Source organism: Macaca mulatta, chromosome 14, assembly GCF_049350105.2.
Source record: "Macaca mulatta isolate MMU2019108-1 chromosome 14, T2T-MMU8v2.0, whole genome shotgun sequence".
NCBI classification, from domain to species: Eukaryota; Metazoa; Chordata; class Mammalia; order Primates; family Cercopithecidae; genus Macaca; species Macaca mulatta.
The window spans coordinates 56,045,321-56,061,540 of NC_133419.1; the positions used below are offsets into that span (position 1 = coordinate 56,045,321).

The following is a 16,220-nucleotide window of genomic DNA, read 5'->3' on the forward strand; positions in this document are numbered from 1 at the left end:
CAAGACCCTATATTTAACAAAAAAAATTTAATCAGAAAATAAAAATTAAAATATTAGCTGGCTGTGGTGACACACACGTATAGTCCTAGATGCTCACGAGGCTGAGGCAGGAAAGTCCCTTGAGCCCAGGAATTCAAGGCTGTAGTGAGCTATGATCGTGCCACTGCTCTCTAGCCTAACAGAGTAAGATCTTATCTCTAAAATACAGAAATAAATAAAATATGAAGTTAACCATTTCAATGTTACATCGTGATTTTATTTCTTAGTCTTTTTAAAAAGTAGCCAAGGCTGCATTTAAAATATGAAATTAAGGCTGAGTGCAGTAGCTAACGCCTATAATCCCAGCACTTTGGGAGGCTGGCTTGAGGTCAGGAGTTTGAGATTAGCCCGGCAACACAGTAGGACCCTATCTCTACAAAAAATGAAAAAATTAGCCGGGAGTGGCGGCGTGCACCTGTAGTCCCAGCTATTCAGGAGGCTGAGGTGGGAGGATCCCTGAGCCTAGGAGTTTGAGCCTGCAGTGAGCTGTGCTTGCGCCACCACACTCCAGCCTGGCAACAGAGTGAGACCTTGTCTCTTAAAAAAAAAGCCAACCAAAAAAACAAAATGTGGCCTCTACTTTAAGTATTCCAGGGACCAATCATTTGGTTTGCTGTTCCAACTTGTCACTAGACATCTCAAATTGTAGGAAAATTTTTCCTTAAATCATGCCACCCTGTACTTTAATGAAGAAATACAATTCTTTCCTATGACAACACTTCAGAAGCTAAACGCAGGTCTTCTTTCCCCCTACACTCTCACTTCTCCCTTATTTTATTCGTACTTTCAAAGTTATTTTACCTTTGGAGGTGTGGTGAATAAATGCTGTGGTACCATCTTCTAACTGCACTGCTTGACCATCCTCTAGACGCAAACTGTCCCCTGCTCAAGAACAATGCTTACATTTAGATCTCATGTTTTCTAGCACATTCCAATTAACTCACTTAGCAACAAGAGTCAATAAACCATTAACACATTATAACAATCTATATTTGCTTCATGAGTCTTTGAACATTTAAGTAAGTTCAGCAAAGCTTCTCTGAGTCAGTGTTTAAAGGTAAAAAGATATTAGAATATTGGTTTTAGGAATATATACCAGTATTAAAGAGAGTTGAAAGAAGGGGAAAAATGAAGAAAATGAGAGACATGTACGATTCAACTCAAAAAACAGAAACATTCACTTAGGACTGTTACTCAATCTCCACAGTGCAGTCCAGTAACTTCTTTTCCATTATCTTTAAGAGAAAGTCTTGGTTAAGATCCACTCTGTGGTATCTATAATCTCCCTTTACAGAAAGAGGACTTGAGATCGAGCCCAAGTTTAGGTAGTAAGAGGGAGCTGCAGGCAGCAAATACTAAAAGCTGAGAATTAAAATGGTTTCCTGTGCTGTTATCTTAAATACTTACTACTTTTAGGTATGGGTACATGTTGAACATAGGCAGCAGAACCATCTTCCAACTGAATGACCTGGCCATCTATGAGTTTTCCATCTAGAACAAAAGATTCAAGACAATAAATTGGCACAAACAAAAATTTTAAACTTTATACAATTTCAAAATGATATCAACTATAAAAACATACACAACTTAAGCTCGTGTTCATCTTGATTCTTCCCTCAACGTTCTGAGGCAATTCAATAACACATCCAGTGATCCTACAGAAAGCAGAAAATCCTCCCTCAGCCATCCTTCCTCCCCTGCAATTTTCAATTAGATGAGGTCAAGAGGAAGAGTGGCTCATCACAGCAGGCTACATGAGTTCGACTGCTATACAGGTATTTTCAGAGTCACTTAGAATCAGTGACCATGACCGGGGGGAGCTGAAGCTGGGAAGACAGACAGATATGTCAGTGTATGTGAGGTCAGTTGTCATTCTCATCCCTGAGGGCTAAAAGACCCTTGTTTATGTATGCATGTGTTCAGTAGGTTTCCATAAAAACAAAGAGTTTTTGAGGACTTGGCTGTTTCCTGGAGCAAAGCAAACACTAATTCAGAGACAATGTTAGATAAGCAAGACCAAATGTCTTTTTTTTTTTGAGACAGAGTTTTGCTCTTGTTGCCCAGGCCAGAGTGCAATGGTATGATCTCGGCTCACTGCAACCTCTGCCTCCTGGGTTCAAGCGACTCTCCTGCCTCAGCCTCCTGAGTAGCTGGGATTACAGGCATGCACCACCATGCCCAGCTAATTTTGTATTTTTAGTAGAGACAGGGTTTCTCCATGTTGGTCAGGCTGGTCTCGAACTTCCGACCTCAGGTGATCTGCCCGCCTCGGCCTCCCAAAGTGTTGGGATTACAGGCATGAGCCACCGTGCCCAGCCCCAAATGTCTTTACTCTTACACATATTTGGTAAAGATATGAAATAATGACCTGAAGTAAAGAAGCAAGAAAGGTCTTACTAGAAAATAGTCCAGACATACTCCTTGCTCTCCTCTCCCCCACTAATTTTGATATCCCAGGGTATCTTCCAAGTATCTCAAGGGACGACCCCAAATTATATTTAAAAAAAAAAAAAGGAATTAAACTGAAATGACTTAAAATTATCATGTGCAATACAACATCTTTAGGAGAGATAGGAAAGGTGGGATAGCTTCTAGGTGCTCCAACTCACAGGTCATAAATCACTGGTGTTAACCAATCAGCCATATGTGAGGCACATACCTTTAGAATTGTGTTGTATGTAAGCAGTAGAACCATCTGCAAGTGTTACTGCTTGCAAGCTTACGCCTTCCATATTTTCTAAGTTGTCACCATCTATTACAAAAAAAAAATCAGTATTTTCTTTAGACAGCTAGCATATGGACACGCTAATTTTTTTAAAAAATAAAGATCAGAAAAAAGGTAGATTGCTTAACTCAGACTCAAAATGAGATTTAGTGGCCAGGTGTGGTGGCTCACGCCTGTAATCACAGCACTTTGGAGAGATGGGTGGATCACAAGGTCAGAAGTTTGGGACCAGCCTGGCCAATGTGGTGAAACCCTGTCTCTAATAAAATACAAAAAATTGCCGGGCGCGGTGGCTCAAGCCTGTAATCCCAGCACTTTGGGAGGCCGAGACAGGCGGATCACGAGGTCAGGAGATCGAGACCATCCTGGCTAACACGGTGAAACCCCATCTCTACTAAAAAATACAAAAAACTAGCCGGGCGAAGTGGCGGGCGCCTGTGGTCCCAGCTACTCGGGAGGCTGAGGCAGGAGAATGGCGTAAACCCGGGAGGCGGAGCTTGCAGTGAGCTGAGATCCGGCCACTGCACTCCAGCCTGGGTGACAGAGCCAGACTCAGTCTCAAAAAAAAAAAAAAAAAAAAAAAAAAACAAAAAATTAGCCGGGCACGGTGGTGCGCGCCTGTAGTCCCAGCTACTTGGGAGGCTGAGGCAGAATTGCTTGAACCCAGGAGGCAGATGTTGCAGTGAGCTGAGATTGTGCCACTGCACTCCAGCCTGGGCGATAGAGCCAGACTTCGCCTCAAAAAAAAAAAAAAAAAGTGAGATTTAGTACTTACCAAAAAAATAGGCTGCGAACAAAAGGCTCATGCCTGTAATCCCAGCACTTTTGGAGGCTGAGGTGGGTGGATGGCTTGAGTCCAGGAGTTCGAGACTAGCCTGGGCAACATGGTGAAACCATGTCTCTACTAAAAATAAAATAATTAGCTGGGCACGCTAGTGCATGCCTGTAGTCTCAGCTACTTGGGAGGCTGAGGTGACAGGATGTCTTAAGCCCAGGAGGCAGAGGTTGCAGTGAGCCGAGATTGTGCCACTGCACTCCAGCCTGGGCAACAAAGCGAGACCTTGTCTCAAAAAAAAAAAAAAAGAAAAAGAAAAAAAAAATTACGTGCCCTACTGTACCCACACCAAGGTAAAAAATACACATAGAGGCCAGGCGCAGTGGCTCATGCCTGTAATCCCAGCACTTTGGGAGGCCGAGGCAGGTTGATTACCTGAGGTCAGGAGTTTGAGAACAGCCTGGCCAATGTGGTGAAACCCTGTCTCTACTAAAAATACAAAAATTAGCTGGCGTAATGGTGCGTGCCTATAATCCCAGCTACTCAGGAGGCTGAGGCAGGAGAGTCGCTTGAACTTGGGAGGCAAAGGTTGCAGTGAGCCGACATTGCGCCATTGCACTGCAGCCTGGGCAACAAGAGTAAAACTCTGTCCCGTTTCAAAAAAAAAAAAAACCCTCATAGAAAGACCTAGGTTTATATATATTGTTTTCTGCTAAATCAGGAACTAGGAAGTTGTAAATTTTCATTTTCTTCTAAGATAAATGATATTTTCAAACTCATCCCTTCAAACACAACTGCTCACCTGCCACTGTGACTGCCTCTGTCAAGCACAGGGTAACATGCTGAGCCTCCATCCCTCCTCCAGGAAACTCTGTCATTCCCTGAGAATCTCGATTTATTTGGGCTAACAACATCTTCTACCTTGAAGAAAAATAAAGACACTTGGGAACAAAGAATGATACATATGAAATGAAAGTTACAAAGAATATTTGTGAATCACAAAAAACTGCTGAGGATGTAATGGTGTTGGAAATAAGATAAAATTTCACTCAATATGTAGGGTAAGAGTATTAGCCCGAAGTCCAAGGCATGCATCTCATAATTCAACAATTCAAACTGATGGGCACAATCTTTTATCAGTGTGCTCAGCAACTTAGAAGCACACTGACAAATTGTACCCATCAGTTTTGTATGATCCCTAAAATTCCCATAATTTGACTCCTTTGGGTTTAGCATTGTTGAAGATTCCCACTTACAATGTGTCAGCATATTTTGTTGACTTAATCTTCAGAAATCTACCCCGAATCTGGCTACCTCTCACAACCTTCACCATTACTTCCCTGATCCAAGCCACAACCAGTCTCTCATCTGCATTACTGTAACAGCATCCTAACTTATTTCCCTGCTTCTCCATTAGCCTCCTACACTCTTCTTTTGACACAGCAGTCAGTGTCCTTTGAAGGGAAAAGTGGGCTCATGTCCCTCTTCTACTCAAAACCTTCCGAGGACTCCTCATCAGAGTAAAATCCCCAAATCCTTACACTGACCAATGAGGCTAATGATCTTGCCCCTCATTTCCTACTACTCACCATCTCATTCACTCCACTTCAGCTACAGTGGCATCCCTGCTTTTCCTCAAGCATACTGGATGTTCTGCTGCCTTAAGACGTGTTCATTTGAGTTTCCTTCTGCCTGAAACATTTTCCCCAGTATCTTCAGTATTTATTCCCTCACCTCTTCAAGTCTTTGCTCAAATGGAATGAGAGCTTCTCTGTCCATCCCATTTCAAACTGTACCTCCCAACTGCTCAATCACGGTAAACCCCATCCTTTTTTTCCCCTCCATATTTCTGCACAGTCCTTATTATTTGACAAATTACATGTATTTACTTATTTAGTTTATCTATTTCCCCTTCCATGAGAATGGACAGAGATTTTTTTTTTTTGTTTGCTCACTGCTGACTCTAGTGCCTAAAAAGTGCTTGGCCCATAGCAGAAGTACAATAGGTATTGAATAAGTGGATGAATGGGCAACTCTTCTACGAATCACCAACACAACCTCCTTCTTCCCTTCTACCTCCAGGTCTCCTTACCTCTGTGGACCTTGGCTTACCTCAAACAGTAGCTAGGATAATTTAGCTGCCTTGGGCCAGGGAACTGAACCAGATGTCTTGAGGATGACCTTTCCAGGTCCAAAGATCTGACTTAGCACCAATATTTTAAAAAGCAGGATGGGCGCGGTGGCTCACGCCTGTAACCCCAGCACTTTGGGAGGCCCAGGTGGGTGGATCGCCTGAGGTCAGGAGTTCGAGGCTAGCCTGGCCAACATGGTGAAACCCTGTCTCTACTAAAACTACAAAAAAACATTAGCTGAGCATGGTGGTGCAAGCCTGTAATCTTAAGCTACTCAGGAGGCTGAGGCAGGAGAATCGTTTGAACCCAGGAGGCGGAGGTTGCAGTGAGCTGAGATCGTGCCATTGCACTCCAGTCTGGGCTACAAGAGTGAAACTCCGTCTCAAAAAATAAATAAGTAAATAAATAAATAAATAAATAAATAAATAAATAAAAGAGCAATACACAGATAGTAGTAATAATTTGTAATTCATTTTACGTTTAGGATTGTTTGAAGAAATTTGTCTTGGAAATACTATGAACTGTACCCTCATTAGACCAAAAGTGGGAACTACTGTTCATATACACAAAAAGGTATCAGTGCTATGATAAAAGTCAGTCAAGGCTGGGCACAGTGGCTCACACCTGAATTCACAGCACTTTGAAAGGCCAAGGCAGATGGATCACCTGAGGTCAGGAGTTTGAGACTAGCCTGGCCAACATGGTGAAACCCTGTCTCTACTAAAAATACAAAAAAATTAGCTGGATGTGGTCGCACGCACACTTTAAGAAAAAAAATAAAAAGTTAAAGGGTGACCTTTTAGGTACAAAAGGATCCATAATTTATAACTGTTCATAGAACAAGATGGAACGTCATTTCCTTGGCACCTCCAAAGGCTGACAGAGAAAACTCAAAGTAACACCAGTACCCTACTGTTAAGACCCGTGGGCTGCGTGCAGCAGCTCGCACCTGTAATCCCAGCACTTTGGGAGGCCAGGGTGGATGGATCACCTGAGGTCAGGAGTTCAATACCAGCCTGATCAACAAGGTGAAACCCCGTCACTATCAAAAATACAAAAATTAGCCGGGCGTGGTAGTGCACGCCTGTAATCCCAGCTACTTGGGAGGCTGAGGCAGGAGAACTGCCTGAACCCGGAAGGCAGAGGTTGCAGTGAGCCGAGATCACAACACTGCACTCCAGGCTGGGCAACAAGAGCGAAACTCCGTCTCGGGGCGTGGGGGAGGTAAAAAAGAAAAAGACCCCTGCTGAGTATAAAATTAGCATAGGCTAATTTTCAGTCACAAAAAGACAAATACTGCATTACTCCACCTTTTTTTTTTTTTTTTTGAGACAGCGTCTCACTGTAGCCGAAGCTAGAACGCAATGGCGTGATCTCAGCTCACTGCAACCTCCACCTCCCAGGTTCAAGCGATTCTCATGCCTCAGCCTCTCAAGTAGCTAGGATTACAGGTGTGTGCCACCACACCTGGCTCGTTTTTGTATTTTTAGTAGAGGTGGGGTTTCACCATATTGGCCAGGCTGGTGTCAAACTTCTGACCTCAAGTGATCTGCATGCCTCAGCCTCCCAAAGTACTGGGATTACAAGGGTGAGCCACTGCGCCCAGAAAATATATGATATATATTTGAGAGTCGAGTCTCACTGTCACCCACGCTGGACTGCAGTGGCAGGACCCTGCAACCTCAAATTCTTGGGCTCATGTGATCCTCTTGCCTCAGCCTCCTGAGTAGCTGGGATTATAGAAATAAGCCACACCCAGTGTTGAGTTATATTTAAATATAGCCAGAGTCTAAGCATGTTCCATTAAATAAACATCATTTAGTGAAGTAAAAAGTAATTAGAATGTGCTGGCAAATGAGACAAAGTTCTCACAGACTCCATAAGATGCTAAGGGTTAAAGTATGGGGAAAGAGTTTATACTGCCAATTTTAATTGGGGCAGTAGAATATCCTACTGGATGGGTGAAATGTTGAAACTTGAAGGCTTTGTGCAGTTCCAGGACTATTCCAAAACTGAATATATGAAACTGACTGGCAGGTAGGTACAGCCTGATACCTTTGAAGTGACAACAGAGATAGGGCCTGCTAGGCTTAAAGCTAAAAATACCTGACAGAAAAGAGCTGAGAGCAGAGACAAGAATTTAGAAATGAACATCTAGGTCTAGTCATCAGGTATGCCCAGTTTGGTGATGGTTTGATCTTAACTGAACCACTGATGTGCAAAAGAACAAAAAACACTTCTCTTAAACTTCGTAAACTGGTGTTACAGGCACACACCACCATGCCCAGCTAATTTTTTGTATTTTTAGTAGAGAAGGGTTTTCACCATGCTGGCCAGGCTGGTCTTGAACTCCTGACCTCACGATCCACCCACCTTAGCTTCCCAAAGTGCATGAGCCATTGCACCAGCCAGCCATGAGTTTTACTCTTCAAAATTTTTGTTGTCGGGCATGGTGGCTCACACCTATAATTCTAGCACTTTGGGTGGGTGAGGCTGGTGGATCACCTGAAGTCAGGAGTTTGAGAACGGCCTGGCCAACATGGCAAAACCCTGTCTCTACTAAAAATACAAGAAAATCAGCCGGGTATGGTGATGCGTGCCTATAATCCCAGATACTCTGGGGGCTGAGGCAGGAGAATCACTTGAACCCGGGGGGTGGAGGCAGCAGTGAGCCAAGATCGTGCCACTGCACTCCAGCCTGAGCAACAGAGTGAAACTCTATCTCGAAAAAAAAAACCACTTCTTTTTCATCCTCTCACTTAAGAGTATTACCCTATTGTAATATTTAAAAGTATTACAGTAATCTGTCTGCGCCATGTTCTCATCGTTTCAGTCTAGTAACACTGTCAGCTATTTTATTGTGTTTTGTAGACCACTAAAATTTTCCTTGCAGGCTGGGCATGGTGGCTCACACCTGTAATTGCAGCACCTGGGAAGGCCAAGGAGGGAAGACGGCTTGAGGCCAGGAGTTCAAGACCAGCCCAGGCAACACAGTGAAACCCTGTCTCTACTGAAAAAAGAAAAAAATTATGCTGGGCATAGTGGCTCACATCTATAATCTCAGCACTTTGGGAGGCCGTGGTGGGTGGATCACCTAAGGTCAGGAGTTTGAGACCACCCTGGCCAACGTGGTGAAACCCAGTCACTACTAAAAATACAAAAATTAGCCAGGCGTGGTGACAGATGACTGCAATCCCAGCTACTTGGGAGGGTGAGGCAGGAGAATCACTTGAACCCGGAAGACGTAGGTTGCAGTGAGCCGAGATTGTGTCACTGCACTCCAGCCTGGGCAACAAGAGCAAGACTCCGTCTCAAAAAAAAAAAAAAAAAGAAAAAAATTAGGCCAAGCATGGTAGCTCACGTCTGTAATCCCAGCACTTTGGGAGGCTGAGGTGGGTGGATCACCTGAGGTAAGGAGTTCAAGACCAGCCTGGCCAACTAGGTGAAACCCTGTCTCTACTAAAAATACAAAAATTAGCCAAGTGTGGTGGCGGGTGTCTGTAATCCCAGCTACTCAGGAGGCTAAGGAAGGAGAATCACTTGAACCTGGGAGTTGGAGGCTGCAGTGAGCCGAGATCTACCACTGCACTCCAGCCTGGGCGAACTCCATCTCAAAAAAAAAAAAAAAAAAAAAAAAAAAAAAATTAACCAGACATAGTGGCTTGGACCTGTAATACCAAGCTACTTGGCAGGCTGAGGAGGAGGGAGGATCACTTGGGCCTGGGAGGTACAGGCTGCACTGAGCTGTGATTGTGCCACTGCACTCCTGCCTGGGAAACAGAGAGAAATCCTCCCAAAAGCAAAAAAACAAAAAACAAAAAAAACCCTTTTCCTTGCACACAATATTGTAATATAAATTTAAAACTTAATAAGTCCTTTGGGAGGCCAAGACGGGCAGATCACGAGGTCAGGAGATCAAGACCATCCTGGCTAACACGGTGAAACCCTGTCTCTACAAAAAATACAAAAAAAAAAAAAAAAAAAAAAAATTAGCCAAGCGTGGTGGCAGGCATCTGTAGTCTCAGCTACTCGGGAGGCTGAGATGGGAGAATGATGTGAACCTGGGAGGGGGAGCTCGCAGTGAGCCGAGATCACGCCACTGCACTCCAGCCTGGGCGACAGAGTGAGACTCCATCTTAGAAAAAATAAATAAATAAATAAAGATAAGTCCCAGACAGGCACAGTGGCTCACAAGGTCAGGAGTTCAAGACCAGCCTGGCCAACATGCTGAAACCCTGTCTCTACTAAAATTAAAAAAAAATAGCTGGGCGTGCTGGTGCATGTCTGTAATCCCAGCTACTTGGGAGGCTGAGGCAGGGGAATCATTCGAACCACCGGGAGGTGGAGGTTGCAGTGAGCTGAGATCATACCACTGAACCCCAGCCTGGGTGACAGAGTAAGACCCCGTCTCAAAACAAATAAAATAAATAAAATAATAAGTCCCAATAGCTTAACAAATCAAACATTTTCATTTTTCCTGGTTTTATTCTCTAGCCTTGCTAGCCACACACATACATAATTTTTACAGCATAATTATCATACAGATAACATTTGGTATTCAGCTTTTTTCATTTCTATAAATTTTCCTAAGTTGTCAAAAATTGATCACTTTTAACTCACATTTAACAAATTAGTTACCCTTACAGGCCATTTAGTATTTTTTTTTTTTTTTTTGAGACGGAGTCTCCCTCTGTCCCCCAGGCTGGAGCACAGCGACGCAATCTTGTCTAACTGCAACCTCAGCCTCCCGGGTTCAAGCAATTCCCCTGCCTCAGCCTCCTGAGTGGCTGGGATTACAGGTGACCACCACCACGCCCAGCTAATTTTTTGTATTTTTTTAGTAGAGATGAGATTTCACCATGTTGGTCAGGCCGGTCTTGAACTCCTGACCTTGTGATCCACCCGCCTCGGCCTCCCAAAGTCCTGGGATTACAGGCATGAGCATTATTCTTATTATGTAATTAACATGCACCATTTATTGATTGATTGATTGCTTGATTGAGACAGATCTTGCTCTGTCCCCCAGGCTGGAGTGCAGTAGTGCAATCTCAGCTCACTGCAACCTCCGCCTCCTGGGTTCAAGCGATTCTTCTGCTTCAGCCTCCCGAGTAGCTGGGATTACAGGCATGGACCACCATGCTCGGCTAAGTTTTATATTTTTAGTAGAGACAGGGTTTTGCCATGTTGGCCAGGTTGGTCTCAAATTCCTGACCTTAGGTGATCCACCCATCTCAGCCTCCCAAAGTACTGGGATTATAGGCGTGAGCCACCGCGCCCGGCCTACAAACATTTTTTAAAAAATTAGCTGGGCATGGTGGTGTGCACTTGTAGTCCTAGCTACTCAGGAGTCTGAGGTGGGAGGATGGCTTGTGCCAGGGAGGTTGAGGCTACAGTGAGCTGAGATCATGCCACTGCACTCTAGTCTGGGTGAGAGTGAGACCCTGTCTCTTAAAAAAAATTGATTTTTAAAAAAATATCTATACACAAATACACACACACACACACACACACACACACACACACACACACACGGCATCCCTAAATGAAACATGTAGGCATTTAAAAGAATGAGATCTATCTATTTGAAACAGTGAGAAACATGTCCAAGACACATGGTAAGTGGGAAAAAGCAAGTTGCAGAAGAGCAGATACCATATGATTGCATTCATGTTTTTAAAAATGTATATAGATATCTGTATATGCTTGCCTGAACATTTAAAAATTCAGTGCTTACCTTCCAGAAATGGAACTATGCTATGAGGGTGGAGTGGTTTTTTATTTTAAAAATAAAACCATGTAGTAGAGGCACAGTTCAATACAGTCATGCTATATTTCTGTGAAGAACACAATGAGCCCTTACTTCACAGCAACATCCCAACACACAGGAAAGGACTATGAACATTTTGCAAACCATGTATCTGATAAGGGATTTCTATCTAGAGCGTATAAAGTACTCTCACAACCCAGTCATAATAAGATGAATAATTCAACTTTAAAATCGGTAAAGGATCCAAACAGACATTTCTCCAATGATTATAAATGATCACTAGGCATACAAAAAAATGCTCAACATTATTAACCGTCAGGGAAATGCAAATCAAACTTACAAGAGACACCATTTCATTCATACTAGAAAAATATAATCAAAAAGACTGATGATAACAAGTGTTAGTAAGGATGTGGAGAAACTGGAACCTTTACACATTGCTGGTAGGAATGTAAAGGTGGTGCAGCCACATTGAAAAAGTTTTAGAGTACCTCAAGAAGTTTAACAGAGTTACTATATGACCCAGCAATTCTATTCCTAGGTATTCTACTCTCAAGAGAAATGAAAACCTATGTCCACACGAAAACTTTTGTACAAATGTTCATAGCATTATGCATAATAGCCAAAGGGTGGAAACAACCCAAATGTCCATCAGCAGCGAATGGATAAGTAAAATGTACTATGTTCACACAATGAAATATTATTTGGCAATAAAAAGAAAGTACTGATACGTTATAACATAAATGATCCTGGACAAGACTACATACTACATGATTCCATTTACGTGAAATATCCAGAATAGGCAAATATGCAAACTAGTAGTGGGGTGGGACAACTGAGAGGAAATGGGGAGTAACTGCTAATGGGTATAGCTTCTTTTGGGGGTGATGAATATGTTGTAAAATTGATTGTAGTGATGGTTGCGCAACTCTGAATATGTTAAAATTCAACTTTATTTTTGAGATGGAGTTTCACTCTTGTTGTCCACGCTGGATTGCAATGGTGCAACCTCGGCTCACTGCAACCTCCACCTCCTGGGTTCAAGCGATTCTCCTGCCTCAGTCTCCTGAGCAGCTGGGATATAGGCACCTGCCACCGCACCCAGCTAATTTTTGTATTTTTTGTAGAGAAGGGGGTTTCACCACGTCGGCCAGGCTGGTCTCAAACTCCTTACCTCAGGTGATCCACCCGCCTCGGCCTCCCCAAGTGCTGGGATTACAGGTGTGAGCCCCCACGCCCAGGCTAAAATTAAACTAATTGTAACTTTTTTTTTTCCTTTTTGAGACAGGTCTCTCTGTCACCCAGACAGGAGTACAGTGGCACAATCATGGCTCACTGTAGCCTGGAACTCCTGGGTTCAAGTGATCCTCTCACCTCTGCCTCCAAGAACCTGGGACTACAGGCACACGCTGATCTGACTTAAAAAAAATGGTTTTTTTGTAGAAACGGGGGAGGGCCGTTTCCCTATGCTGCCCAGGCCTAATTACACATTTTAAATGGGTGAACTGTAAGGTATGTGAATTACATCAATAAAGCTATTTTAAAAAAATAAAGGGGGGGCTTCTGTAAAGGAAAAAAAAGACACTCAAATATCTGTAGACAGCTGACCGCTCACAGAATTTCCAAATAGTGGACACTGACAAAAAAAAATTTCCAAACAGTCAAAATACGCAGGATAAAATTAGCGATGCATGTTATGGGTGCTTTTGAGTGATCTCCTTGTTACGTATTTTCTTACTAAATGTAAATTTGATTTACATACTCAGCAAGAAAAAACATTAAATACTGCACCGTTTTCTGTCAACTACAGGAAAACATAAGTATCTTCTGGTAAGATTCAGGACAAACCCGACCACAATCTCGAACCTACAATTTCTCCCCACATCCTCACTTGATTATACCAGCTGATTTAAACACTTCCAAGGCAAAGGCTGACGTTGATTTTAAACAAATAAATGGGCTGGCGATGGTATTCTTCTTTCGTCTTTTTAACTTCGTTACTATGTGGGGAAAAAAATGTCAAAAGCAAAAGGGGAAGGAATAAAAACTGGTTCACGTTCCACAATAATATGTTTCAAAGCGACTTATAAGGATTTGCTCACTCTTTTGGCCAAAACTGGAGAAAAGGACGATAAAATTGTAAATTTCTAATATTCGATGTTAGACCTCAGTAACCTATTTTTTTTTTTTAATAAAAGAAAGGGTGTCGGGGAAACAATCTGCCCACGATATGGATGGGAGGGAACCGCTACGTGCGATCGGCAGGCGGGGTGCTGGGAGGGCCTGGGCCAGCCCTGTCCTCGGCGCCACCGCTGCGGCCTGGTGCCGCCCGTGGGCCCGGCGTCCCAGGCGGCGGAACTCTGCCTCCGCGGCGCCTGGGGACTCGCTCCGCGCGGAGGTCAGGCCGAGAAACGCGGCCAAGGTTCCCGAGGGCTCCACCCTCCCCTCTTTCACTCCCTCCCGTTGGCGGTCCCCTGAGGGAAACAGGCGGGGCGTATCGCTCAGAGACGATTGGGGGGGGTTGAGTCCTCAGCGAGAAAAGCTCCGCCGCCTAGAGTGGCGGCCGCGGGTTATTAATAAACTCCGCTTCTGCCCAGACGGCGCTACTGCGGCCGGCCCATAGAATCGGCAAGGCCTGCGGCGGAGGCTGAGCAACGGGAGCCGGAGCCCGGGCCCAAGCGGGCCCGCGCCGCCGCGCTGAGGGCGGCGGCCGGGCGGAGAATAATGCACACTGGGTAAAAACACATTTATATACGAACCTCCGAGAAAATTTTCCAACAATTCCTTCGTCCGACCACCATGCACCAGGACAGGAAACAGCCGTCCGGCCCCCAGGCCCCGCAACCCGCATAGTGTGTCTGAGGCCCGCCCCCAGCTTCCATTGGGCTGTCATTACATCACTCACAGGATGCTTCCGGTTTTCCATTGGCCCACGTTTAGTCGACGCAAAAGAAAACCGCCCTAGCCGCGCCCCCTCATCTGACGTCATCCAAGCCTGACTTTACAGCCCGCCCCTGAGTGGCTCGCGCAAAGTGCAGAGTCAAAACTCCTGTGTCTGACTGGTTGACAGAACCGCTCATCCCAGACGGACACCGCCTCACTGACTAGTGAGTTACACCGATTCTGGGGCCCCAGCGGGAGGCGCCATTTTTTAGCGAGGGAGGGAGGCTGGTCCTTGTGATTACCCGGGAGGGAGAAGGGGTGACGAGCGCCATTTTCCCCACAGGGGCGAGGAGTCGGCCTTGGTTCTCCCGGTGGGCTTGCCGGAGTGCGTTCTGCAGACCAGAAGGGCTTTGCCTAGCGATTGCTGAATGCTGAATAGCAGCCCGCTGGGAGGGAAGTCGAAGGGAGGAATAGGACAGAATGAGAGACCTGACCTTTCCCTGGAGGCTCTCAGTGCCGGCCGAGGCCCTTGGTCTTGGTCTAGGGCCCTGCATTCCCGAGAGCTGCTGTATGCCGGGGATTGGCTTCCAAGCCTGTCTGAGCTTCTCCAGTCCCCGGGGCATCGCCATGCGGTGGGAGGGTGAGCCTTCCTCTCCTGCTGAAATTCTGGCGGCTTGGCAACCGGCTGGGGGGTCTTGGATTCCGCTGGGAGACACCACGGATGCTTTGTGCTTTCACGTAGTTTCGGTTTAAAATTTGAAGGCATCAGAAATGGTGTCGCTACGGTCTTTTGTATGTTCTTGTGTCGCGAACTAATAAAGGAAATTCAAAAGGATGGGAAAAGCATTCAGTCTGGTTCCCTAAAGTTATTAAGAATGGGTACAACTTAATTGTGTCCGTTGTGGTAATGCTTCTTGTAGCTCTCAACCCAGCCCTTTCTAAACCGTTGGATATACTTACTAGTCAGTTCCGAAGGCACTCAGTACAAATTTGCTTTGGCGCACCCGGCCGACTAAAGATGAGGTGGGTGTATTAGACTCAAAATGTCTTAAGTTGGCCAGGCCAGGGTTAGAATTGAGCTACCAAGAGAATGAGAGGCTACCCTGTTGTGAAAGATTTAGATCCCGCTTAGAAAAACAGAAATCTGGATGATGTTCAACTTAATGTCTTGCATTTCAGACGATTATCGAATGGACGGGGATAAATAAAAAAGATGTTAAAGATAGCCCTCTAAGTGTGGATAGTAAATGTTTTGATTTACAATTAAGTCTACTTTGAGGTGCGGACCCTAACCAACGGATAGTTGAGTAATGGCGGCCTAGACGCCATTCTAAAGAAAATAGGACTTTAAGCTTTGTTAGAACACATATTCTGTTAATAAAGAAGTTTAAATCCGTCCGGATTACTTTTTTTTTTTTTTTTTTTTGAGACGGAGTCTCGCCCTGTCGCCCAGACTGGAATGCAGTGGCATCCCGCCCGGCCTGGATTGCTTTTTAAGCCCTTAAAATAAAAGTGTCACATATACAAAATGGATTAGGTGGCCGGGCGCGGAGGCTCACGCCTGTAATCCCAGCACTTTGGGAGGCCGAGGCAGGCGGATCACAAGGTCGGGAGATCAAGACCATCCTGGATAACGCAGTGAAACCCCGTCTCTACTAAAAATACAAAAAATTAGCCGGGCGTGGTGGCGGGCGCCTGTAGTTCCAGCTACTCGGGAGGCTGAGGCAGGAGAATGGCGAGAACCCAGGAGGCGGAGCTTGCAGTGAGCTGAGATTGCGTCACTGCACTCCATCCTGGGCAACAGAGCAAGACTTCGTCTCAAAAAAAAAAAAAAAAAAAAAAGGATTAGGTTACTTTTAACGGGAGGATTTTGCTCAGTTAAATCAGTCTCCTACCCAG

General features: G+C 44.8%; 1 protein-coding gene across 36 annotated transcripts in view; it reads right to left on the bottom strand.

Moving 5' to 3' along the window:
- ZNF143 (zinc finger protein 143) overlaps positions 1-14,262 on the bottom strand; it is a 63,473-nt gene extending 49,211 nt beyond the window's left edge. For 5 of the 36 annotated variants that reach the window (XR_013404031.1, XR_013404032.1, XM_077963445.1 and 2 more), the window contains exons 1-5: positions 14,194-14,262; positions 4,342-4,456; positions 2,699-2,791; positions 1,447-1,530; positions 841-921 (exon numbers count right to left, since the gene is read on the bottom strand). Coding sequence is in view for 30 of the 36 variants with exons in the window: in XM_077963445.1 (XP_077819571.1) it covers positions 841-921; positions 1,447-1,530; positions 2,699-2,791; positions 4,342-4,453 (370 nt within the window). In the remaining 6 variants the exon portion in view is untranslated. Of the gene's footprint in view, positions 1-840; positions 925-1,446; positions 1,531-2,698; positions 2,792-4,341; positions 4,461-14,193 lie in introns of all 36 variants that reach the window. The other 31 variants (XR_013404034.1, XM_077963459.1, XM_077963457.1 and 28 more) reach the window with 14 other exon arrangements.
- Between the last annotated feature and the right edge of the window lie 1,958 nt (positions 14,263-16,220).